Below are 27442 nucleotides of genomic sequence, written 5' to 3' on the forward strand. Positions count from 1 at the left end.
GTAAATCTTACATTGTTGGAACAAGGTGCAATCCCAACAAATATTGATCCTGCCTAGGGGCCTGCTGTGTGTGTGTGTGTGTGCGTGTGTGTGTGTGTGTGTGTGTGTGTGTGTGTGTGTGTGTGTGTGTGTGTGTGTGTGTGTGTGTGTGTGTGTGTGTGTGTGTGTGTGTGTGTGTGCGTGCACGTGCTGTGTATAGTCTAACCAGTACACCCTGGTAGGCTAGTACTACAGCACAATTGCATCCTTGTCATTACCTTAGATTTGGCCCCTGTTGTTAAACTGCTGAGCTTATTTTCGAGCAAGATTGTCGCTGCCTCACCAGCTGTGTTTTTCTGTTCTTAAGTCCGTTGTATGTAGTTTTTGACATTAAGTGTTCTGGCTGAAAAGTAAATGCAGGTAACTCAGTGAACTCTGATGGATGTAGCTGTTGCATTATTTATGGATTTTGCCGCAACAACTGGATGAGTATTTTGCTTCTACATTTTCTCCATTGATTCATTTTTACAGTATGATGTATATATTATAGATGGCATTTGAAATTACACTGTTTTTGTGATACTATTGCTACTACTACTACTACTACTACATTGACTTCTGTTAATAATAACAAACCAATGTAGTGCTGAAATAATTAATCAGTCGATTTACAGAAAATAAATCCACAATATTGATAAGGAAGCACTGGTTTTTCATCAAGGAAAGTAGTTTTTGGTTCAAGCGTCTCAAGTGTGAGGAGTTGCTGCTTCTCTCAGTCATCATCACAAAGTTATTAGGGTCAACAAGATTTTTAGCTTGTAAAGGGATGTTCCCAAATAATTCCGAAGTTTATAGATGTAAATCAACCACTGTAAACTTGTAAAATAAATCTGCATAAGAAGTTCAATTATAATTGTACATGTGTAAAATAGATTTGTATTTGTAGACCAACAACCTTGGTGGGTTAAAATATATTTGATGATGCTGTAGAACATAATGGCCAACAGTTAACTTGCCATGTATGTATGCAAACCCACTTTGGTCGCGGAAGAGCCTGTTTCATCGTCCAACTTGAAAATCTACCAGACCTTTCAGGACCTGCGGCAGAGATGAAGGTAAAACAACCACCTGCCCTCTGATTGGACCCTGCTTTGTGAATGGACTTTCATTGTCCAATCAGATTCAGGTGTAAAAACAGGGTCAAAATTCATACCTGTAACTTCAGTGTCACACACACTGTGGGAACTTTGAGATTTAAAGAGTCTCACTGTTTTGTATCTGTACACAGATGCTCACAACAACACTTTTTCGCAATGTCTTTGTTTAACTTCACCACTGATATCATTTTCTCACAGATTTTATTCAGGTTTTTTTTTCTTTTTCTTTCTTTTTTTACAAATACAAATCTTTTCTACACATGCACATTTTTTTTTACATGACAAACTTTAATTTCTCATGCAGATTTATTTTACAGGTTTACAGAGATTGATTTACAACTACAAACTTTGGAATTATTTGTATTTTTGTATTTTATAGACTTAACAATTAATCATTGAATCAAAAACGAATCAACAATTTAATCAATAATGATTCATTAGATACATCCTTAAACCACTTTTAAATAACAAAATTTCAATATATGATTAGTGCTGATATATTTTTGTGGCATTATATATATACTTGATTAAATTACCTGTTGTAAGTAATGACTGTTGATATTTAGAAAACAGTAATCAGATCACATGTGCTTAGCTTCTTACATCTGACCTTTGAGGTTTTGAAATGTCATTGAGCTCTCCTTAAGCTAGGTGGTGGACTAGTCTGTGTGTGTGTGTGTGTGTGTGTGTGTGTGTGTGTGTGTGTGTGTGTGTGTGTGTGTGTGTGTGTGTGTGTGTGTGTGTGTGTGAGTGTGAGTGTGAGTGTGATCCAGGCACACAGCTTATCGTTGTACACATCCTATCTGGCTTGACAGGTCACTGTCAGGTACGCCCCCCCCCACTGATACAGGGTGCCAAACACAGAAATCTACCTGTACCAGGATGCTAATGTGATCTGATGGGAAGAGCTGTTAAAACTGTGAACCACTCACAGTAATGCAGAGAAAAGTTGATTTACACCCACTAATTTTACCAAATTTGCACAGTGACACAGCTGGAGCATCCAGAATAGCTCAATGCGAAGTTCTAAAATATAAAATAATAAAAACAATGAATGGCAGCAGGCAAGGGAAAATTGATATGCTGGTCAGCAGTGACGTGCCAATGACTTTTATTGTGAATGTGTTTGACTATCAAAAAAAAAGGTTACGTCATTTAGAATAGGAATCAGCTTGTCACCCTAACCTCACTCGCCGGTCTCTTACATTAATCACACTAATCTGCTCAAGTATGATTTCCACTGCCTCACCTCGGATCATCCACATTTTGCACAGGTCATTTGTCAACATGTGTACTGCTGTTATTTTGTTGGTTTTGTATGCTTTATATACTCAACGGCATCAGTTTACAGTCGTCAGTTCAAGACGTTACCAGCCATTCCTTACAGGGCTACAAAATTAGGGGAGAGGTAAAATGTAAGATAACTGTGAAAAAGTCCTCATTGCAATGTCCCAAAGCCCAAGGTGACGTCTTTAAATGGTTGTTTTAGCCGAAAAAAAGTCCAAAACCCACAGATATTCAGTTTAAATTATGAAACAGAGAAAAGCAGCAAAAATCCTCAGATTCAAGAAGCAAGACCCATTTATAAATGACTTGAACAATTAATCAGTTGTCAAAATATATGTAGATTAATTTTCTGTCCGTAGCAATCCATTAATCTACTAATGGTTTCAGCTCTAATATCTCATAAAAGTGATTCTAAAATAAAATAAGTTATCAACAGGAAAGTTTTAAAAGCTTAGATGTCATTATTTGTGCAAAGCTGAGCCTTACAATTATTAGGCACTACATCTATTTGCTTTTTGCTTTTTTTGCTTCAAAACTCTTGACTGTTCACATGGCTATGTTAATATAATTGCTCATGATTCAGGGGACACTTTACATAAATTTTATGCTTCTCCTCTTTCTAGAAAACAGGTGTTTGAAAGTTTCCCGTGTAGCAGAAATATGGTGTTTGTAGTTGGAGCCTTGGTGTTGTTTTGTGGTTGCTGGGTGCTGTGAGGATAACTCATAGCCCTGGCTGACTCTGTCCATCTGTAAAAGGGGGAAACCTGGACCTGTGATTGTACAAGATAAACCAGCAGCAAGGAAAGCTCCATTAATAATTCTCTTATTTGGGAACAAGGCCCTGTGCTTACAGAATGCAGGGCAGTCCATCTCTTACAGCAAGAAGGGGGGTGTAGAGGAAAAAAGAAAGAAGTATAAGGTCAGCGGGGAGAGACTCCCTCTTCCATTCGCCCCTCCTTTCCTCCACCTCTCCTCTCTTAGACTGATGGGCCCAGGTTTTCCAAGGTAGTGCATTTGTCTGTCAGGAGTCTTGGCTGGCTGGCGTGATTTAGCTGCTGTCAGTTGATGCTGGTGTCCAGAGGATGATAGCGGCTGGCTGGATGGGGGGAAATTTGTTACCTTTAGCTCTGACAGGGAGATAATTGCTGATGGTTAACAGAACAGTATGGAATCCAAAGGGTTGGACGCAGAGAGCAAAGTAATAGGATACACAGCCAACAGATTCAGCCCATATTTCTGCCTACATTCACCTAATCTAACACACACTCTGTCTCTCTCCCTTTACCCTTTCACTCTAAACTACCATTAAATATTTTTAATAGTCTAGTTTAATAGCTTAGAGCTAGAATGAAGGTTGACAATTGCGAACCAACGAAAGACAGTCTTTTGTTTTAAATGTCATCATTTTGGGCTTGATGTTTTGGAAAAGTTACATTTTACAGACATGTTTAGACTCAGTAGCAGGAGATGCTGTGAGATGATTTTTCTCTGTGTATCGTAGCTTAATCTTGTAAATTTTGTCTCTCTTGTCCTTTATAGGTCTGTGTGATTGGTTGTTGTAAAAACTGAGCTTAGTGCGCAAGTGCAAAAAAAGAAGTCACGGTCGCGTCAATAAAAGGAGGGTGAATCTGTCTGTGGGTCTGTCTGTCTTTCCTCCAGACCTCCCCGCGCTCTCATTGCAGTGGCTGGGCCCCTATGCTGCTTAGCACATCTAATTAGGACAGAACAGCAAATGTCTGGGACTCCCTCTATCCTTTAGGCCCATTCACTCCACCCTCACATGTCCGCCCTAATCTCTGTGTCTCATATCCAGGACATCCACAGAGGCGCCTCCCAGTGCTGGGATCAGGACTGCCGTCAGTCAAGCCATCCAAACTGCCAGCAGCATATCACAGAGAGAGTTAAGTAGTAGGCGGACCTGAGAGTGCAAGTGTGATAGGTTGACAGGACATGACTGACAGGTTAAACCCCTGGTTAATTGTCTTCTCCTCCTCACATTGATGTGAATTCTGCTGGGTTGTAATGCTGTGGGTGGAATTAAGCAGCTTAGTTGGGATAGCACTGTTACATTTAAGATCATTTGTTTGTTTTTTTTCTTCACAGTGCTTTGAACAGGAAAACACAGACACTTGTTAGCAACTATACTTTGCATTATTTTCAGTGTCAGCTATCTAAAACTTGTATCTATATCTCAGATCATTTTGATATTTGTTGATATAATTGTTTGTTGTATAATTGTGTTTCTCAAGCAAAACCTTGAATGGGCATTATTGGGCATACTGTATATCCTGTCTATTTTGATGGGCCACCTGCATTAATGAGCAGCACTGATGGGGTCTTAATACCTTGTCACTCCTGGGCTGACCTCAGCATCATATATTTATTTTCTCTCTGACAATGATAGTAATAGGAAATATTGATTGGCAGTGCAGTTAAGTTGTCAGCATAGTCATTTAATGTGTCAGGAGAACCAGTTAAATTGTCAAAAAATCACTTGAGGACTTTGCTCTTCTTAACGGCTTTCTATAAAAGCATCTCCCTCAGACAGGAAATGCTCCCATCTTCACTGAATTACAGTGCTCTTTATTGACTTCTTGTTCTGCATTTGTTCGAACAGGCTGTGTACCTAATATGATACTAAATGCTTCCTTTTTTTTTTTTTTAAATTGCAGACATACAAATAGCACAGAATGACAGAAAATGCAGAAGGATGACATGGGAATAGCATAGACACATTATGTGTTGTACAATAGCTAACCATAGGTTTAGATTTGATATCATCAGTAGCATAACAAAGGGTGAATACTAAAAGTAAGCTAAAGGCTAACAAGGAGTAACTCCTTTATGTATATTGTAGTTTTAAGTAGGAATTAATATTGGAATGAACAGGCAGTTATAGAATCTTAGACATAGTACTGTTTTTTTTATATACGATCTACAGTGTAAACGCCTACAGCATGCTGCAACTTGGTTTGAATTTGTTTAAAAAATACACAATAGTATACATTTTGATATGTCTGTGATTTAGGGGAGCTTTAAAGAAAATCCCTTCCTCAGATGCTATCTGTGCTGATGTAAGGCTTGTAAACATTTCCCATCAGTTTGATCTGTCTTGTTGGTGTTTCCTGGGCAGCCTTGCCTGTCAATTAGCTGTCTCTTTAATCTCCAGCCCCCAACACGGGAGGGTGTGTGATGCAATAAGTGATCTGATGGTAAAATGATCGTTGAGTGAATGGTGATAATAATTTGGGAGGGGTTGGAGATTACTATTTCATTAGGATTATGTTGGACATCATGCTGTATGTCAAACATGTAAAAATAAGGTTGTTACCGGTGTAAAGAGATAGACAACAGCAGGAATGTATTGATGTACTGTATGTATTAGATATTTTAGAACTATGTTAAAATGTGGTACTACAGTACTTTGTTACACACTGGTTCAACATTTCAGATTTAATTAGTTTATAATGTATTTGAATGATGAATACATCATACTAACCCAATTACATTTCACTTTATTGTTCCCTGATTCCAGACCCAAATTATGTTCAGTGTTACAGCTCTTTAAGCTACTATTCAGTGTACAGACTTTCCTTTTATTGCAAAATACTTATTATAATGGCTGTAGAACTGGAAAACTTACACTTAGTATTGATGGTACAGCTGTTCAATGTTTCAGAATTAATGGGGAAAGAAGTAACCTAGCTCGGATAAACACGTGTTCTGCACCAAAAAGCACCTCAGCTTTCTGGATTGTTTTTCTTTTCAACTTTTTGTTCATGGCAATTGTTGGTACTACAACTGCAAAAGAACTGCACCATTATACCAGCATACCAACATACCAGCAAAGAACCATATTAATAGGTGTATGTTTACAGCATTACTTTGAGCAAGTTCAAAGTTTTATTATTATATTATATTATTAGTATTAGTGGTGGTGGTAGTAGTAGTAGAAGTAGTAGTGGTATTTTTATTGTTATTATTATTATTATATATGCCCTCATGTCATGGCAGTGTAGTTCAAAAAGTAAAACATGGAGTAGCATTGATAATGAATCTATGTAAAATTGATGCATTCATATTGAATTACTTTGTTCAATTATCGCATTCTTTCTGCTTTAAGCTAGGGTAGCATGGAATTGAATGTCTTTTAAACATCGTTCAACAAACAAATACCATAAAAGTTACCATTCCCACTTGCTGCTTCAAAGACCAAGGAGTCTTCTTGTCTGGTGTTGGCTAAGCAGTAATAGCATGGCTGCCTAGACAGCTGACTTTCAATAGCAACAGAGTTCACTTTTCCACAGAGCTGAAGCAATGTTATTTGAAGATGTTTAGCGAGGGGCTTGATTAAATTTGCCCCTCGGTGCAGAGACAGGCTCCATTAGGCAGCGGGCAACAGGGTCTGGGGACAGACCAGTTAGAGAGATAAGAGGGGGAGCTGCCAGTGTAGTCTGGCCTAAGACCCAGAGCAGGGGTTTAGGGAATAAAGCGCCATAATAGCTGGTCCTGGGTCAGGTAGACAGCCTCCCTCTGTCCGACCCTTTTTGGTTAAGTAACTTTTGGCAGCCTGGAGCACAGTAGACTGTGGATGGAGGGAGGGATAACAAAGGTTACTATGGAAAAGGGCTAGCACACTGATTGTATCTCAAGCAAACTCTGCTTAACTGCCTCTGTGAGTTCGGCATATCTGATTGAAGTTCTATCAGTCATTGATGTGGAAATTGTTTGTGACAGTAACAAGCTGCCTAATTACTTGATTGATGGATGGGAGGAAGGCTGTTAGATTGTTAGATGGACATTTCCATGACAGTGAGACTGTGTTTTCAAAGTTAATCAGACTAAATTGACCATCAGTTCCACCCTACTTCTCTGCTATATTTATATTTTTTCTCCAAAGACCTCTATCATCAATGACAACTTGTACTGCAGTGCTCTTTGCTGTAGGAAATGGGTGATCATGACAGTTGGCTGTCTCAGTGCTTTATGTACCTTAAGTCTCTGTGTGTATCTGACTACCACAGCCCTTTTCTCCAGGCCCTTGGCCCCTGGCCTCTATCTCCTGCTCTCCCTCACAGTAATGAAGCCTGCCTTTAAGGAACCGGGCGCAGGCAGCGAGGCATCACAGATTAGGTCAGTGGAACGGCTAGCGGGCTGAGCATGATGGATGAGGGCCAGAATGAGTTTCTGCTGCGGCTGTATTGTGAAATCTTTTCATTGTCACCGACGGGCCTATGAGGGCCTGATGAATGAGGGAGCAAGTGTCAGAAACGCCTTTCCGCTGCTCCCCCCTCTACTCCTTTAATATCTCCCTAAACTGCCTAGCTGCATGCCTTCCTATCCTTCCCTTTCTGACTGTCCACACGGTCAGTCACAGCAGCATCGATAAAGTTATAGCTAAAAATAGGAAAGGTCGACCTCCGAGAAAGAGAGTGAAAGCACTAATTAAAATGGTGAAGCCAATGGAGTCATGGAAAGGCTGTCAAATTGGGGATGTGGTATACTGGTCTTGGAGTTCATAACTGTGCAAAACAAGTCTCGTTGTGCTTTTGCACTCACTTTTTTCTCTTTCCTCCCATGCGGAAGGACCTCCTGCTATCACAGAGCAAGAGCGAGAGGCAGTGAGGGGGGGGGATGTCTTTATGGGAAACGTTTGTGACCAGCATGACAGCTCCGCTTGATGGATGGGCCGCCTCCATCTGGTTGCAGTGCATGTAATAAATATCCATGCTCGTGTTTGACCTCTCTCACTTACCAGACACATCTTTCACTTTTGGGACATCCAAGGGGGACTCACAATTATGCTCTGCACTCTCCACTAGCTGGGGTGTGGGGGATAGCAGCTCTGTTTATGGGCCGCAGCCCAAGGGCAAAGAGTCAAAAAAATAGATAGCTGTAAACAATGCTTCCACCGTCAGGAGAATTCTCCAGCACTCAATAACCTTTAACACCTCCTAAACCCTCATCTCCCTGAGCTGGTTGCCCGTGCCCCAGAATGCACTGCAGCTCCACACAAACCGCCTCCATCTTTTGACCAGTGATTTAGCTCGGTGTCTAAGCTTGGGTCGAAGGATCAAATGCCAACGCCTGTGTAAAACTTGTTAAAAAAAAATAGCAGTGACAAAAGGAAAAAAAATCTGACCAAATGAAATCCAATTTTTGCCCTCTTCAATTCACTGCTGTGTTGAAAAGATTTAATCATCTATCATATGGAGACAGGTTATTGTTGAGGGCAACTGGTTATGTGTTTGAGCCTTTCTAAGATCATGCTAGCGTAGTTATGCTCCCACCATTGTTTGCTAATACCGAAAGAGGAAAAAAGCACATTTTCATTAGCCATTACTACTCCTCTTTCACTGTTCATAAACAGCAGTTGGTGTTTTTGCCCTTAACAGTGACCCTGTGCATTAGGCTGGTCAGCTCCTCAGTAATAGAAACAGATAGGCAGCCATTGGATTTTAATAAACATGGATAATAATGAGGCTGAAAAGCTGAGTGAATTGTAAAGCAGAAGGCTAATGAAGTGCCTATGTGGGCAGTGTGTGAGAAATAACCTATAACCTATTAAGGAACAGCCTAACTCCCTCTGCCCAAGTCCTTCCCCCTGATTGAATTAGTGCACTCTTTAATTACTGAGCATCAGAGATGGGAGCTCTGAATCTAATTGAACTTTTTCATGCTTGCCGCACCCCAGCCAAACAATTTGTTCTGTAAAAAAATTGAATTAACAGTCTCACTTTGTCTCCTTTTTTTTTGGCATTGATTTTTTATAACATTAGGACTGTCTCAGGAATTTCCAGGCCATAAAGAATCAAATCGCACGGCATTATTCGCAATAACGCATATGTTATAATCGCAGGGAGAACTTACTTAAAATTCAATCCACTTTGGCATCATTATCATGTATCAACATAATAAATGAGCCCTTCAGAGCATGGTAATTATAATTTGATAAATCATCAGCAGAAAATTAACTGGATGTCAAAACATTCATTGGAAAGGGTGATGAATGGTGGATGATTGTGGTGATGAATTGTGTTAATCTGCGCAGTATGAAGCCAGCGAAATGGCTAAGCAGCCCAAGATGGATGGGCCATAGAAGCTGCAAGGTCAGGACACACAACTGCAGAACGGCAGGAAGAAAAAATAGGAGGGAATGAAACAGGGAGAAAAGAAAGAAGGACTCGCTCTTTCCCTCTCTTTCTCGCTACTCAGAGCATTATCTGTCTTCTCACCACAGCAGTTCTTCATGTTGGGCTTCAGGCATTTTGGTTTTGACAGTGAAGTTAACCCTATAGCCTATTTTTTATAGATAATTTGGTAATTTTAACAATGTTGATGATGATTATAATATTGAGGAAGCTAACTATTAATGTCTTATAATCTGATCACATTGTCAAAATATATTTTGTAGCCCTTTGCATGGTGTAAACACTGCAATTTTATACTGAAATGGCCATTATAAGATCAATTGTAAGTCAATAACTTAGTTATAACTGCTTAATAATATATTTATGGAAATAACCGCCCAATAGGTTGGTGAAACTGTTATATCCACATTTGTTACCCTCTGTGTTTGTATTCCTGTCTACCTGTGGTTTAATACTGGTACATACAATAGTCTACCACACACAGTACATGTGTGTATGTCTCCAGTGTGTCCTAAATAGTTACTGTAGTCGCTTGAAATACAAGTGAAAGAAATTAAGATGGTCCCAGTAATAATGGTAATGGTTTTTGTCAGCATTAAAATGTACCTGTTCAAGTGTGCACAGAGCAAAACAAAAAATGAAAGGAATAAGAGGTTAAAATTCTCACCTGTGTTATATGCAGAAGGACTTTGTAGCCCTGAATTCAGCCTCTCAGGCTGTGCAAAGCCTCCAACGGTTTCAGGTTACGGCTGTGGTTTGGGATAGAGTCTGACAATCTGTGCAAAGAAGATGATATATGTACAGTATGTACCTTAAATGGCACTGAAGCCATCTTAATGCAAAAAGTCTTGTATGCTTTAGTTTTGTTCAGGTATTCTGGCAAGTCTCTATGTTGATGCCCATGGCATGGGAATTTTTTGTTCAGCATATGATGTAACCTTCTGATTGTCTCAGCGCCACTGCTATACCAGATGAATACGTCATAAAGAATCAGTTCATGTTGTGCATTCATTATGTATCTGAAGTAAACATGTTTAGTCCTGCTAGCAAATTTTACCTACATGCTACCTACGTAGCTGTTGTAGGCTACTGACCTTTGGCAATTATTACGTACTTGAAAATACCAATTTTACTTGCTTCATGATAGAGGGGACAATGAATGCACAGAATGAGATTTTCTCTGCAAAAGACTTTGCTTGATCACAAAACATGAATTCGTCTATTTGATGGGTGATTACTTTTTCTATCTTAGTTGTTGTTTTCTTTCTGAACAATAATGAAACACGAGCACCTCAAGATGACCAATCACACCTCTTTTCTTTATGCAGTGTTTCCATAACCGCCCATAGGCCAGATGTGTAAGTACTGTAAATGTAATTACTGTACTTCTTGGGGAGCCACAAAGCCTCCTTATGTAGCCTCTGCAAAACCCTGATGGAGATGCTAAAATTCAGCTTAAGCCAGGTGTCTGGCTTGGTTATTTGATAACATGGTTAGGATCGGAAATCCCTGTCAGTCTAAACTACTAAATATTAATAGACTGTTTAGCTCTTTTTTAACCTTTTTAGCATAACTCATTATTTCTCGTATTTCATCTACCCACTCATTTGTCCTAGTTGAATACAGGTACAGGACTTTTGCTGAGCTTTCTGTTTCTGTGTTTTGGTGTTACTTAGTGTTCCTTTTTTGTCATTGTTTTTACGAGGGTATTGCTGCTGTTTGCTGCTTTACAAATAAAACGAATGTATACTTAAAGTTCAACAAAGATATTGGCAAAGGGTTTGTGCTGCCTGCCTCAGTTATGTTGTTTTCAGTTTCGAGTTATTGCTGCTCTAATTGCTTCTGCTACTGTAGACTAACAAACAATTAACAAATCCATTCTGGAGGGGAAATGAAAATGTATTAGCAGCAGAAAGCAACAGTTCTACTTTAATTGCACGTCTCACACTGCTTTACCATTCATACCGTTCAAAGACCTTATAAAACATCAACCATGCGAATGGATGAATGCATGCTCATCTGACAGTTTACTACTAATTAACATTGAGCGAAATAGAGCCATACTAACTTTGTATTCTTGAACTATTTTACATTGTGTAATTCTACATAGCAAGACCTAATAACGTTACTGCTTACACAAGACTACCATATCATAGCATATTTCAATTAGAAGGTTGTTGAGCTTCTTTCCAGTGGTTAGAACGGAAGGGCCCTCACCAATGATAATGAAGGCTATTTCTACAAATAACAGTAATTACATGTCAGTGCTTTTGAAATGTGACAAAGCAGATAATGTTGCTTTCATTGAATTTATTATGTTGACAGGCACTTCATCCTTTCATTTATCTCCTATTCGTTATGGCCTGAGTGAACGTGTGTAAACTGACAACTACACTTAATGTTGTTATTCTCCATTTGTGGCTTTAGATATACTCTAAGGCACAATTTATTTTTTGTGTTCATGCTTACCCATGTACATGCTTGACCTCAGTAGAGAGTATGTACCTTCAGAGGTAAGTCTTGTGCTGTCGTTAAAGTGGCTTCACCACACAGAGATCAAAAGTCCTCCTTCACATCCTGTGTCATTTCTAGCTGGGAAGTATTAATCTCATACAGAGCTTCAGACACCTCTTATCTGGCTGGCAGTTTGACATGTAAGGGGATATTTCGTCTTGATTCCAGCAATGAATGCAGCACACAGGCTATCACTTGGCCAACGCTGCATATGGAAGAGGAGAAATCACACCTTTCTTTCTGTGACTTCCATTTTCATTTGTGCTCTCTCCACTCAGTCTTTTCTGTCTCTCTCTTTCTCTCTCCTGGAAATTATCACCAGCCATGTCAGGAGCCCTGTCGGATGGAGGGGGAAAAAAGTGTCACACTGCCTCTTAAGTTTCTGATTGTCTAAATGACACAGAATCTCATCATACAGCTGTCTCCCTTTCTGACACTACAATTACCCATAATTCCCTCTGTCATTCACTGTCTCAAGGTTAGTATTTTATATCTTGAACAGAGGGCGAGGACATTTACATTGGAGGCTAAAATAAAAAAGGGACTGGAGAAAAACTGTGCGTGTGTGTGTGTGTGTGTGTGTGTGTGTGTGTGTGTGTGTGTGTGTGTGTGTGTGTGTGTGTGTGTGTGTGTGTGTGTGTGTGTGTGTGTGTGTGTGTGTGTGTTTGTATCACTGTGTTTTTGAAACCCTTTCCTTATTTAAAATGGCTAATTAAAACAGGATGTGTGGTTTTTCAAATGCGTACTTTGGCTATTTAGTAAACTTGATTTTCTAAATATGAAATCCTAAATAACAGAATGGTGTCTGGTTGAACTACAGTGTTACTTAAAATACATAGTGTAAATCACCTTTCCCCATTATCTCAATGACTTTGTTAATGACAAAGCACCTTGTTTCAGCTGATGCCATTAATCATCTTCGGTCACCGAAATAATATTCCTTGATACTACCCTTCAAAAAGTGAGTGTAGTCTGTCCCTCCTGACAAAGTGTGCTCAGTGAAAATGGTCCATTATCATGCCACGTTTTACTCCATCATCTTTGATATTCCTCTATGGTCTCTGGGTTAAACAGTGCATCTTCCCATCCTTTTTACCCCATCCCTCGAGTAAAGTGTTCTTCAAAGGTATATATTTCATTGCAAGCTGACAGCCTTGACACCATAATTGACCTGAGAGCTTCCATCTTACTCTTTTGAAATTCTCCGTTGTAATGTGTGTCAACTAGATAAAATGATTTCCATCTCCACCTTTCTGTGGATTTCCAGTTGCAAAGACGGCTGACTTACTGACTGACTGACTGACTGACGTAGGCTCCATTATCATTCTGTTGGAATTTCTGTGATGGGGGGGGGGGTAAATTATGCAAATGGATCTATTGTTTGAAACAGGTGCTCACACTTAAGTCTTATACACTAGTCGAGCATGTGGGGCTTTTAGCTGTGTTAAATAGTTTGTGATAATGTTGGGATTTGATATTCTTTGTAAATAATGCTTCGCTCTCTCTGACAGACCGCCTAATCTGTCTGTCAATGTGTCATGGCTTCATGGAAACAAAATTGGTTTTAGGCTCCCATTAAATTTGCTAATGACCTCCATAATGTTCATATTATTAAACTGGAAATGATTGAGAATGGGAATGTAATGTACATTTTAACCTTTGAGTATTGTTTCTGCTTACTAGTGACAATTCTCTGTTACTCTGCAAAAGAAGAATGTGCATTGGCCTAAAAATTACATCTCAAAAATATACAGAATAAGGTGTTCTGTTATGTGCACATATGTAGTGTTTTAAATAGACTATCACAAACATTTAACTGGTGTCAAGCTCATTTAAATGTATTGTTCCTGAGAATAAACGCTAGATTGTCCCCTTTCCTGTCTCTTTATAATTGTTGCATCTGTTTCCCCTCATGATTTTTATTACTACACTGTCTGTCACATTATCATGTCACGTGAATCCACAGTCAAATCAAAATACCCTCAAATCTTTTTTTGTTCGATTAAAGGGACAAATACCTTTTTCTTCTAGTTCATTTTCTTTTATTTGTGCTACATTTTCACATGTGGCTATAAAAAGACATGCTCTGTTTTTGTATGCCATGTCACATTATTAAGTTTCACGCTTACTCCGTGAACCCGAGACATATTTTCTGCTTTCCCCCTGGCTAATTGGGAGATTGTTAGGACTGTCTCTATCCAGAGTCTGATGCCCCCAAATGTGTCAATGTGCTGCTATGCTGCTGCTAGACAACATGTCTTCTTGTCAGTTTGGGGCATGTTTTTCCGAGCAGTTTGTTATTAGATTAATTAACACTATATTGACAAACTGTGATAGGATTTCTCTTTTTAAATGTGCACAATTGGAAAGTAAGAGATAACATTTAAAGTGGTATCTCTTTTCTTGAAAAGGGTCTTTGAGGAACTTTTTATCAGAGCAGTGTACTGTGTGTTGAACAAATGTGACCCATGTGTTTATTTTGCCTTTGTCTGAGCTTACAAAGTAGAGAGGGGCTTTATCTGCCTGAGTAAAAAGGCTTCAGGGGAAGCGGCACTTTTTAGGGATAAAGCTGGGAGGCTAAAACAAGCTTTAAAGAGGGTCCAGTCCCACTCAGGTTCACTGGTAAGCCTGTTGGACATCCAGCTTTGTTCCTCTTATAGGCTCCTTATCAGTGGCCTGATGCGGTTGTCCCCTCATATGTTCCTCTTGTACCTCAGGTTGGCCAATTCGATGGCCTAAATGCTCAAATTGAGCCATTTTGTTTCACTTTGAAACAAACTAGGATCTATTATGCGTGTTTTCTTTTCATACCCCTCCCTCTTGTCTCCCTTCCACGTTGGCCTTGGTCTATGTAGTTTGTCAGTCCCCCCGCCTTTCTCTGCTCTTAAGTTCGAAGCTCTAGCCTTGTGAGGGGTCAGTGTTTCCACTCCAGCAGTGTCAACTTCAATCTGGGGCGATTTGGTGTGAAATGTGTGCCATGGTGTGGGGGCTTGCAGGTCAAAGCCCCAGTAATTGATGTTGCTTATTCATCTGCTTTTCCTTGTCTACTCTCGCTGCAGCACAGCAGCCGTTTTTGTTTGTCTAAATTGTTTGAAGATTTACTGTAGGTCTTAGGGCCCTGAGAAGCATCCCCCTGCTGCACTTTGTCTGTGTTCCTACCTAGCAGGGGGTTCAGCACTGGGGACACACAATGGTGCCTGCACAAAAGAGGCTTTTCCCAACACAAGGCCTGGAGGACATCTCCTAGCATGACACTGAGCACTGGGGGACACACAATGGCAGAGGCACAAAGGAGGCTTCTCTTAAGACAGGACTCAGAGGACATCTAGCATGACAAGCAGGGCAGCTCTCACTGTAATTAGCCATGGAGCTAGCATGATCAATGGCCTTATGAGATCAGTGAACTATTAGTAAACAGTGTTAAACAACAGAAAGGGATGGAAGAAGGTTATTGGCAGAAATTTGGTCTTGTGATGCAGCAAGCTAAATGAAAATGATGCATGATTAGTAGAAGATATGGCTCTAGATAGATAAGACAGCTACGTTTGAAACCAATCTTCCTCTCTCCGCTGAACTCTTTGGGCTTGCTGATCTCTCTTCCGCTCTGTTCCTTCTGAGGAGCGGTATCTGCTAGCTGAAGTGCAAGGTGAAATGCTGGATCTGTTTAAGCACAAAGAGGAACGTAATGATGGAGCCAGGTTTAATCTGGCCCTCTAGCATGTCAGGCGGCTGCATGGGTGGTATGTCCTCCAGGGCCTTTGAAGAGGGCTGATTTAGAGAAGAGATTTGGATCATTACACAATAAAGAACACTTCATAAGTACTGAAGTGAGTTGGAGAAATGACGGTTAATGATGTTGACAGCAATTCACCTCTGCTGAATTACAGAAAGATTTGACTCAACTTGCCTTCTTTAATGAGCCTCACTCTGTAAAGGTAATGGGCCAGCGGTAAGACAAGGAGAGAGGCTGGGAAGGGAGACAGTGGGGAGAGGGCGCGAGAGAGTGGGGGGGACTTTTTTTTTTCTTCTCTGGGAGCTGCACTGCTGCCCGTGGTTTACACTGGGCAGATAGGCTATCACGTACCTCCCTTTAAGCTGTCATGTCAGGGAACTACAGAGACAGAGAGGCCATCTTCAGTAAAGAGAGACTGCTAGTGCAACGAGGTTGTTTGATCTCCATTATTAAAGATGTGTTTTCAAGGATGTGTGCGTATGGATCACTAGATCTCACATTACAGCTTTGTTTCTATCTTTATAGAGTGTTAAAGTATAACATCTACATGCTTTTGCAATATGACAGGTGTATATTACATATAAGTAACTCTTGGAAGGTGTGTAACTTGCTTTCAGATATTGTATAGAATGGTAAATAATTGCATTATCACACTGTGAAGTTTGTCATAGTGTAAAGTCCCAATATGTGTCAATCATTTACTATGATTTTCTTCTAATTCTGTCTTCTGAATTTTTTTCTATCTGCTTGGATCAAATAAGACTATTTACACGCTTCTGGAGCAAGGACACTGATTCCAGCGTACAGCTCATTTGCTATTTCTAATCATGCATGTTTATGTGCAAGTTTGTGACAAAAAGCCTAACTGACAGCGCGACAGTTGATTTGCAGTTCTATTTTTTTCCCCACATCTGACTGTCATCCCATCAAAGTAACATATCTGTCGGTGTCTTTGAGTGTCTCACGCTGAATGATAAATATGTACATCCAAACTGGGATTCAGTGCCAATTATGCATTGACAGAGATGTCACCGGGAATGTAACATTTAAATTAAAATGATGGCATTCAGTTTCAAACTGCCTTGTGCGGTGACATGTTCTATTATCTCCTTCCGTGGTGTAAGACAAGGCAAAAACAACAACAATGAAAGAAGGAACTATCCGAAAGGTCAAATCAATAACTTCGTTGTTTCACTGCTTTTTCTTGTTGGCACATCTACATGTCAGTCATTAAGCCTATTAATAGGCTTGTTAGAGCCAAAACATACTCCTGGCTTTTATTGTCATCTTGTAAAAAACTCAACATTCTCATTACCTTACAAGCCTTCAAAGGCCCAAAAAACCTTTCAGCTTCTAACACTGTGATAGGCCGATGTTGGTATTACTAAAGTTTTATTGATTTCGTTATGATGATTTTACATGAGCAATATAATCATATCATGTTGTGCATGGAAATGCAGCAAGCTCTATATCACTTGGAAGAAAAATACCAGGCTTGATACTTTAATTGGCAGGAATACTTGTCTAATTATCACTTTTCTGCTTGTTCTCCATGCTAAGATTATGTAATTATCTTTCTGAAACATTGTGGAACGATATTCCTTTCTTGTGTGTCATTTCTGAGACGCCTATGTACCTGACACTCAGCAAGCCACTTAATAATATGCTAGAAAGGCAGCTAATTATATCATAATAATGGCTTGATGAAAGCAATAAGGCAGGCCGGTGAATCAATCATAGCACTGTGAGACTGCTCCAGTTGTATCTTTATTCCACATTATTAGAATTAAACTAAACAGGAAGTTCTTTTAATTACTAATGTGTTTATTCATTATGCCACAAGAATTTGGTGTCTTTGCATTTGTTATCATTATGCAAATCACAGCCCATACTAAGTAATATGTTTCTCTGCAGTGATATTTTCAGCAAATTGAATCCCTTAACAAGTTAATTACTTCGTGTTTACAAGCCCCCCCCCCAAGCTAGGATATCCCAATTAAAAACTACACCTGTTCTGTTTGTGGGATTTGTATTTGTTACATTTGCCATTACATGTTCTCCTGCAGAGCACAGGTTTGTCAGGGGGGAAGAACCAGCAGTTAGACCCCTTACTGGGCTACCAGATTTCATCCTGCTTCTACAAACATTCTTGGATGACTGGTGTCATCTAGTTATGGGATCCTTTGCAAAAAGGAGGCAGGAACACGGCTGACACATACATCCGCAGGACCTGGGGAGGGGGTAGATGGGTAATCTGACGGAGAGCGCGCCCGAGCACCAGCAGCGGCAGCATCAACAGCAGCCATAGACTGCTTTCGAAACTTTTTAATTAGCACTAATTACCTTTGCAGGAAAATGTTGAGGCTTGAAAGGATTTGTGTCAGCAAGTGGGAGATCAAAGACTTTGGTGCTGTGCATTTTAATCTGAACACTGAGGGGTAATAGGGAGCTGTTTGTGTGTTAGAGAGGAGGAAGGAGGGAGAGAGGGTGAGAGAAGGAAAAGAAGCATCCCAGGTGGTACTTGAGTAGTCTACTTCTAGTAATGCTGCCTACCAATCACACCGCAGGTCCCGTCACATTATAAAATTTTCCACTCATATAAAGAAATTAACTTATCTTTTTTGTTTTGTTTTGCAGATTGTTGAATCAAATCATAGCTTTCCCTCACTTTATTCATTTTCTCCTTTATCCGTGTGTATGAATTCCTCAGAGTCAGCATGTGTACACGCGTGTGATTTTTGTGCACGCCGCTTCATCAGACTGACAGGCATTTCATAGAGGTGGTTTTTAATGCATGCCTGGACATCACTGTGGCAGGGTCATCCATCAGACTTCAAGACAACATCGATCATTTGCCATGAAGAGAGGGCAGGGTAGTGATTATTTGCTATTAGGTGGATGCTGAGGCATACAAATGGCTGGCAGTTGACAGTTGAACTCACTCAAACGTAATGCGGGATGGCTCCCCCTCTCAGGGAAATGTTGACAAGCACTGAGCCTGAACACGGTAATGACGGAGTGTACAGGCAGAAAGGGACTGAGGGATTCTTCCTCACAGACCACATGTATTATTAAATGTTTTTTTTCATTTTATTTTATTGCAAGAGTACATGAGTTTATTTCCAGTTGCATATTCAGTGTACATACTATATATTTGTGCATTCGTTTATTCATGACAAACTAATTGTTTAATGTGAAAACATGTTTATTGCAATATGCCTTGGCTGATTGATCCTGTCACTGTAATTTTACAGTATTACATACACTTAAAAATGTGTGAGCCTTTGTAGCATGCATGAGAGCTTATGTGTGTGCTTATTTGTGCTGCAGTGATGTCCTCACTGGCTGAGATGCCATCAGTGAATTGATTTTCAGCTCCCGCTCGCTGAGGGAGGAGGGTGTTTGTCATGTGGATAGACAACTAATCTTTCAATACAAACATTCACAAGACGCATGGCCATACTCTGAGCACAATCAAGGCACTATGAGGAGGGAAGTGTTGTATGGGCTCTGAAGGAGCTTGGCTTCACCAGCATACCGCTTGCCCCCCCTTGTCTGATGATGCATTTCGCAGCGTACAGTTTAGTGTTGTACAAGAGAAGCAGCTGTCATTCTGTCTGGCCATGTAACAAACCTCACTTGCTGAAACTTGTAAAGAAGCATCCACCTTTGAGCAGTGATCTCTTTATTTCTTTCTTCACTGGGAAAAAGGTGACTCTCTCCTACCTTTCAATCGGGTCACTGTTGAAGCCTAGACTCCATCCCAGGCCAAACCGGGGTCAAGCAAGGCTTATGAGGTCGGACCTGACAGGAATGTCTGTCAAGTTCTTATCCCCTGGCTAGGGTTGATCCGAGGTCATTAATCAGACAGGGATTGGAGGTGCAAGGGGAAGCATGAGGCCAGGTGATGTTGACCTCAGTACAGTGGCTTTGATTTTGTCTGGCGCTGGTTCTTTGTGTGTGTGTGTGTGTGTGTGTGTGTGTGTGTGTGTGTGTGTGGGTGTGTGTGTGTGTGTGTGTGTGTGTGTGTGTGTGTGTGGGTGTGGGTGTGTGAATTGATAGGATCAGTCCCTGTCTGATTCACAGGACTCTCAGCCCCTCTGCCAGCGCTGATGACATTGAGAGAGAATATTAACCTCACACACTCAGCAGGAATATCCACAGGGGTTGTCTATAACTCAGACACTGCAGGATCCACAATGGTATTATCATTCAAACACACAGAAGCTTTCTTTAATTGCTTGACAGATGCGCCATGGTGTAGAAATTCCAACAATTTAATCTGTACTTCTTACATAATAACCTCATATAGCATGAAGTAATGAGCGGTGATATTTAACTTCTTCATCAACAGAGAACTTTGCTAATTATGTTTCACAGATTTCTTCTTGCTTGAATTTGTTTATGCTTTCTTAAAAGATTTTTTTTTTGTTTTACAAAAGACGTAACTCTAACTATAAAGTTCATTCTGACATGCCACCTCCAATTGACGGCTTTGTCAATTGCAAGTGATGCTTTTACACATAGACTATCAGGAGCAAGCATAGCGCAATATTCAAAACAGATTAAGAGTGAACCCACATAAAGAAGAGATTTGCTGGCGGCGCCAAACGTACTCTAATGATTTGCATTGCCATTAATAGTAATTTGCAGCTGCTTAGGAGGAGACATGTAATCCCCTTCCCATGTGTGAATTGACATGCGTTCAGGGTGGGCTATGTATGTCCTGGACGTGTGATCTTTAAATGACTGCCACCTGAGGCCTGGCAATACAGAGAGAGGAGTGCCACGCTGAGCAGTGACTGTCTACATGTGAGGGAGGTAGGGGGTGAGAAAAGGAAAAGCTGTGGGGGAGATAGAGATGGATAATGACAGTCTAATTCACCGTTGCCATCAGAGATGCATGTAGAGAGACGTGTATAGCCATAAACTGTAGCTGGAGGGAAGAATGTTGGAACAGACCTGATCGGCACTGTGTGGAGGTGGTAGGAGGGATGTTGGGGGCTTGAGGGGTTGCAGGGCATTAATTTGCTTTACAGATAATGTCATTTTATTCACCATGAGCTAATCCTGATAGTGTTTTGATGCTGTATTTTGGTATTTTTTGATGTTTATTTGTGTCTTTGTTGTGGGTTAGAGTGATGACATACAACTGTGTTGAACTAATGGAGACTGAGTGGTTATATTTTATCTTCAATTTTCACATTATTGTCACCAAACTGAATAACTGTTATCATACTGCACCTTTCACACTCACCATGACTTTATTAAACTACAAAGACATCAATTCTGTCAAGTCATTTAGTATTATATTTAACATTTTGAGAACTTTTTATTTTAATCAAAAGAGATAAACTTTCAAAAAGTAGCTGAACTAAATATGTGTCTTTCAAATGTGTTTTCGGTAGTTAAAGAAAACTTGACAGAGTATCGGTAAACGTAAATGTAATTTTTTGCAGTTGTATAATGATATCTAGTGTTGACTCTTAAAATAAGTTGATTTGTATTGGAAACTGATAATAGAATGTCTTCTCACTGGGAAATTACTTTGATTTGTTTGTCTGAGGCTCTCCAGCCTCCTTCCTCCCTCTCCAGCTAGCCCTCTTCCATTCACCTTTCTTATTAAGTTTATTAAAGCCCGTCCACATACTGGGTTTCCCAGGTCCAGATCCTTTCTCATTCATTACAGTACCTTATTCTGGCAGGCAATCTGAAGTGTGCTCTGAATAGTCCATTATGCACATATGAAGGCTATCATGGCCACAGTATTGGTCAATTCATCAAACATTTATCTGTTGCCCTGTGAACAGGACGTCAGTATGCCTGTCACTCTGCAGCTGTGGCCCCCCGTTTAAAATAACAGCGCATTGCCTTTCTGCATCACTGCGACCTTTGAGAGGACATCAGCCCTTTAACTATGATTGCAGCTGCGAGGGCTCTCCAGCTTTTAAAAGTGTTTGTGTGTGATCGTGTGTGTGTGTGTGTGTGTTTTAATATACAGTATATAGTCTCAGGAACTTTTCTAGTACTGCAGTGGATGCTGGAGGGATGTTGCCTCTGTGATCTCTATCACCATTTCAGCAGTAGAGAAGGCTTTGAGGTTGTTTTACATTATCGCTCTATATTGTACAGCTTAGACAATCTCCACATCTGACCTGTCATCTTCAGAATTTCTAAAAATTGCCAACTATTTAGGCAACAGATTCAAAAGCAGCAGGCGTAAGTGGGGAGACTGTGTAACACATGTAAAAGAGCCAAGGCTGCCGTTTTCATTTGTTGCCCGAGGATATCTGACATGACACTAGCGCACACCATTGGCAGGAGTGACTGACATTTCAGCCAATAATGGTCGAGAGTTTTCTTCCCTCTGTTGTCAGCAGTGGTTTATCAATCACTATGTCTGCATTAGTATTAGTGTATTGATCTGGCAGGGCTGCTCTCTGGGTCAGTGTCACCTCTCCAGTGTCCTTGTCTGCTTTCTCACATCCTCCCCTGCTTCCTGTGCTGAGTTGCTGCTCCAGCTAAATATTAGTGCATGTACTCTGTGTATTCAGTAGACAGGATCTTAGTAGATAAAAGAGGTTTCAGCATATACATGCATCTCTTACACAAGCAAAAAAAAAAAGCGCACACACTGATGCACACAGGGCTGTATGATGTATGATGGTAAACTTACACAGGCTAAGTGGTAGTCAAAGTCAGCCCATGTGAAGTATTAGCTCTGACAATGTGGCTGATCATAATTATCTTAACAAGGAGAGGATTCATCGCCTCACCTCGTTAAAGCTATCTCTCTCCATCTCTGCCCCTCTCTCTCTTGCTAGTTAGAGGTTTAAGTAGATGCCATTTGATCACACATTACCATAGAAATCAAATTTTTCTAAATACGGACAATGACGTGATGCAATATGATGTGAGAGTAAATTATTTTCTGTATCCTTTTTAATAAAAGGTCAGGTTTTGATAAAAGCTTATTCCAAAACAGATTCTACTTATTTTTTCATAGTTAATGATATACATGAACAAAAGTGACATCTGTGGAAATCACATTAGCAGATGTATGAAACATAGCAAAATGGTAGTAGTTGTAGTAGTAGCAGTAAATCTGTGACATTTTGAAGGTGGTGAATTACATAAAATAGCGTTAACATTAGAAAAACAGGAGTTTACGTATATTAACTTTAAAATATGGAGTGTGTTTTCTGTGTGTTTTTGCCTATGTTAGCAAATCTCTATAGCATTGGGACTCAAGTAAATTATACTCATTAGTTTTGTTAAAAGCAAAAGCTGCTCTCTTTTTTTTTTCTTTTAGAAGTGAAGTACTTTTACTGCAGTGCTTAAAAACTTAGTTAGTTTTCCAAGCCGCACATTAAAACAGGAAAGCTTATAAAAAGTAATGAAACCAGCTATGGAAATCTGCAGAGGGAGCACAGAAAGCTGGAGAGTATTAGAAGTTCAATCCCTGCACTGTAGTTAATGCTGGATGGGACTCAGTGGCTCTCCCCTGGCTGTGAATTTAACTGATTAAATCAGCCAGTGCACGCAGCAGTGGTGACATGAAAACAACAATTAATAAGGCTCCCTCCTGTGCCAAGCGGCTCCCTTTAACCGAGCAGCTAATAACATCACCCACAGGACTGCAGCCCATCATACACACACACACACACACACACACACACACACACACACACACACACACACACACACACACACACACACACACACACACACACACACACACACACACACATGCACTTACAGGTGGCAATAGTTAGTTAGCAAACCTCTGTTCACAACAAATAAAATAATGTTAATCCAATGTGGTACACAGTTGTTCCTAATTACACATTAACAAAGATAGAAAACAACAGTAAATTTATCATAGATTGAAAAAAAAGGAAATCTGAAATTTATATTTCTCATTGGCTCTATAGTTAAGTTAAGTATACTGTAGCATAATGGGCCTTCTTGGTTTATAAATGTGAAGCAACATGGGGGGAAAACAAGCAAACAGAGTAGGATTTCATAAAACTGGCACATCTCTCTGTTCATCCATCTTGCTAGTGCATTAATCAGACCTGATAAGAGGTTGTCAACTAGCGACTTTGCCAGCACACTGGCTAGGTGCTGTCAGCTGTTGTTGTGGGTATCAAATGTGTGTGTTTGCAAAATGTTGATGTCTTTTGAAATAAGGCAGTTCAGCCCGCCTCACTCACAATTCCACAATGAGTTGCTGAATTGTCATTTTCCACCCGAGAAGACAGTTGCAACATTTTGCTTTGTAGTTCAAAGTCGCTGCCAGTCTGTCCGCTGCGTGCATATGTGTGAGTTTCTGGATCAAGAGGTATGTGTGGGTGAAGTCCAAGCCGATCAGTCGCAAAAAGCACATAAGAAACAGAATGAACAAAGCAAGAAAACAGTTGGTCTGTCTCACTAAAGGTGTTAAATAAAATTAAATGCATGGCTACTCAGTGACCAATTAGTTGGACAAGTCAACATCTTGATAGCTCAAAGTGTATTTTGGTACACTACATCATATTCCAAGTACTCAGCATCTTCTTAACGTTTTTACTTCCTTGCTTTGCCAATATAGGGTTTACGCTGTGTGTGCTGTATGTTATACATTGCCCCCGCACTGTATACTGCTCGTTGCTATCCATTTGCAGATTGTCATGATAAAGGTATTATATTTACATAGCTCTAAGCTGGTGTGTATTATGGCAGCCATTGACACTAGGCAGATCCAGGGAAGAGCAATAGTTCATGCTGCAGCTGTTTAGACCTCATAGTGCCTTGAGTTTGTCATGTTGCAATGTGACACTGTTCATTGGAGTTTGTATTTACGTCACTTAATGTCAAGGTAATCTGTCTGCTTTGAAACCTAGAAACATATACTATACTTGTGAATTGTGAAAAAATTGAGCTTGGAGTTAAATAGTTAATATAGTCATATATATGTAATAATTCGAAATACTGTGCTTGAAAAAAAAACTGTTGTGTGAACTGTGAGAATCAGTTCTTGAAAGATACACTGTCTGCGTCAAATTCTGGCAGATGTAAATGTCAATGAAGTCACCCAGGACACTTTAACATGGCATGCTGACAGTGTGAAGGATTAGACAACACACACATTGCCTTTATGCACCTTCTATAACTTGAACTTTGCGGGGACCTAACATTACCCCTAACACCACCCTCCATCATTTTCATGCCTGTGTGAATGTGCATGTGCGTGAGAGAGACAGAGAGGGATAGAGTTGAGGTGACCCTTCACCTCTGTTTGCAATGTGTCATAAAACGGAGCGGAAAAGCAGAATTCCTTCTTTTAAAAAAAAAGAAAGAAATCCCTTTGATGTTAAAATCCCAACACTAACCCCTATTTTGGCACAGTTGCAAAAAAAAAGTTTCCCTTCCATTCCATCTGTGATTGCAAGCGTATTCCGGTTCCTCTGTGAAAATGATGGATGACAAGTTAAATTTGTGTCTGGGGAGTGAAGGTGAACTGTGACAGAGTGATTTGTCTTGGGAATGGAGGGTTAGGGTCAGGCGAAACTGGGCGCCTCAAGGCACAAGACATTGACAAATTCATCCTGCCCGCCGCATTTCTGAAGCCTTTTGTTTTGAATCCTGGCTACTCACAAGTGACCCCCATCCCTCATCCTGCCAGCCGCTGAAGGATGCCTCACCATGCCAAGGGAGCTCAGCACCACTAATTCTTGTCATTCACTTCCCTGACAGGCCCAGACCCATACTCTCCCGGCGTATGAAAGAGGGAGGCCGAAATATTTATTTCTGCACAAAACGTCTGACCAGATTTAGAGCCATAACAGTTTTCCTGTTGCCTTATCATTGCAGGTCACTGGCAGGCCTCAAAATGTTCACTGAACTGGAAGAGCTGGTCGTCGACAACAATCTGCTCGGAAATGACCTCGAGTTGCCCGGGCTACCCAAACTCCACACCCTGACACTCAATAAGAACCAAATATCCTTTCAAACAAATCACCGAGTCCCTCTTTCATTTTGATTTGCAGTCTGCTATGCAGACATAGATTACAGGCATCAGTATCAGCATCAAATCTGTTTTGCTTAAATTGCTATGTTAATACAACCTGCTTTTGGCTTTGCAGGGAGCACTATGTGTTGCAAAAGAGAGCAGAAGAACTTGGCTGTCACAGAGCTCCACGCAGGACTAGTTTTTGAACCACAGGGACCTCTAGTGGTATCAGATTTTAGAGTCAACATAACAGATGTTTTTATTTTCAAAGATAATACATTGTGTTGGATTAAAATTACATCCCCAAATAATCTAATGTAAATATATTTGCTGTTTGATAATATCAGTTATTTTAAATGGTTGGGAAAATTCATCTGATCAAGGTTTTTCAAATTTGCATCACATGCATTATGCTTAACTATACTGATTTTACATCACTGAAATAGAATTAATCAGTTATTTAATAACTACGACATGCTCAAATTTTGGCTCATTGATTATAACAGCCCCGTGTATTCTACTTCCCGCCCAACGTAAACATGTTAAAACCAGAGCTCTGCACAGCCACCGTAAATTGAAGACACTGGCACACTGCGAGGCTGTTTATGATCAGTCAAAGATGTGTGAACTTCCCCTCTAAGCTTCAGAACAGGTTTAGCAATGTGTCCTGTTTTCCTCTGGTTATGCAGATCCTACTGGGTAACGATGCCTACTCTCACATTCTCACACACGCACACACACACACACACACACACATACACACTTCCAGAGTCAACATTAAAACTGGGGCTCCTTGAAGTGTGCGTCTGGGACTGTGTGCTGAGTTTGGTTGTGAAGTGGTCGGCACATGCTAATAGGCCAATTATGTACATCCTGTCGTGGCACAGTGCCATTTTAAAGCTCGAGCACTGCATTAGTGCAGTTGTATTTTGACACTTTGGGGCTCAATTTTCCAAGTGAATGTATTAGTGATGAATGTGTCTGCTTAGGGGCTGTTTGTTTTTTCCACGTTTTGCAAAAGTTTTCCACAGCACGGCTCTGGGAAGCACGGACTGTTTGAACCACAGGGCATCCATCATTTTGTCACTGTTCTGCACCCGGCCACCTAGGAAATGAAAGAGATCGAGAGAAAGAGAGAGAGAGGGCAGCAGCCAAATTGTGTCACTGCTATATGCCAAAGCCTGCACCTTAAATTGCCCCTCTGTCTGCCCACTCTCACAAAGCCAGTGACTAGCCCCTTTGAGCACCTCTGTAAATTTGACAGTGACGTGTTTTAGTGCAGACAGGCCAGGGAGGGGCTGTGCGGGTAGTAAATGCTAATGTAATTAACAGCGCTAGGTCCTTGACATCCGCCCTTTGACACCTGACTGATATCGAGGCCCTGCTGGAACACTTGGCCGATGTAACCCCGTCACTGGAGTACCTAAGCCTGCTGGGAAATGAGGCTTGCCCCAACCAGCTGGTCAGCCTGGATAAGGATGAGGACGACTACCAGAGATACAGGTCAGTTATTACATAGATAATAAGGTACACATAAATAAGGAACAGACATTACTCTAAACTGGATGGATGGATGGATAATGTTCTGCCTGTTTACATTTCAGTCAGACAGTTTTGACACTATTCG

General features: G+C 40.5%; 1 protein-coding gene across 5 annotated transcripts in view; it reads left to right on the forward strand.

Moving 5' to 3' along the window:
* The window catches only part of lrmda (leucine rich melanocyte differentiation associated), a 204719-nt gene that overhangs the window by 109784 nt on the left and 67493 nt on the right, over positions 1-27442 (forward strand). For all 5 annotated transcript variants that reach the window (XM_040139947.1, XM_040139944.1, XM_040139946.1 and 2 more), the window contains exons 3-4: positions 25677-25803; positions 27179-27318. In XM_040139947.1, coding sequence (XP_039995881.1) covers positions 25677-25803; positions 27179-27318 — 267 coding nt within the window. The remainder of the gene's footprint in view (positions 1-25676; positions 25804-27178; positions 27319-27442) is intronic.

This window comes from Xiphias gladius, chromosome 11 (genome assembly GCF_016859285.1).
Source record: "Xiphias gladius isolate SHS-SW01 ecotype Sanya breed wild chromosome 11, ASM1685928v1, whole genome shotgun sequence".
Classification (NCBI taxonomy): domain Eukaryota; kingdom Metazoa; phylum Chordata; class Actinopteri; order Istiophoriformes; family Xiphiidae; genus Xiphias; species Xiphias gladius.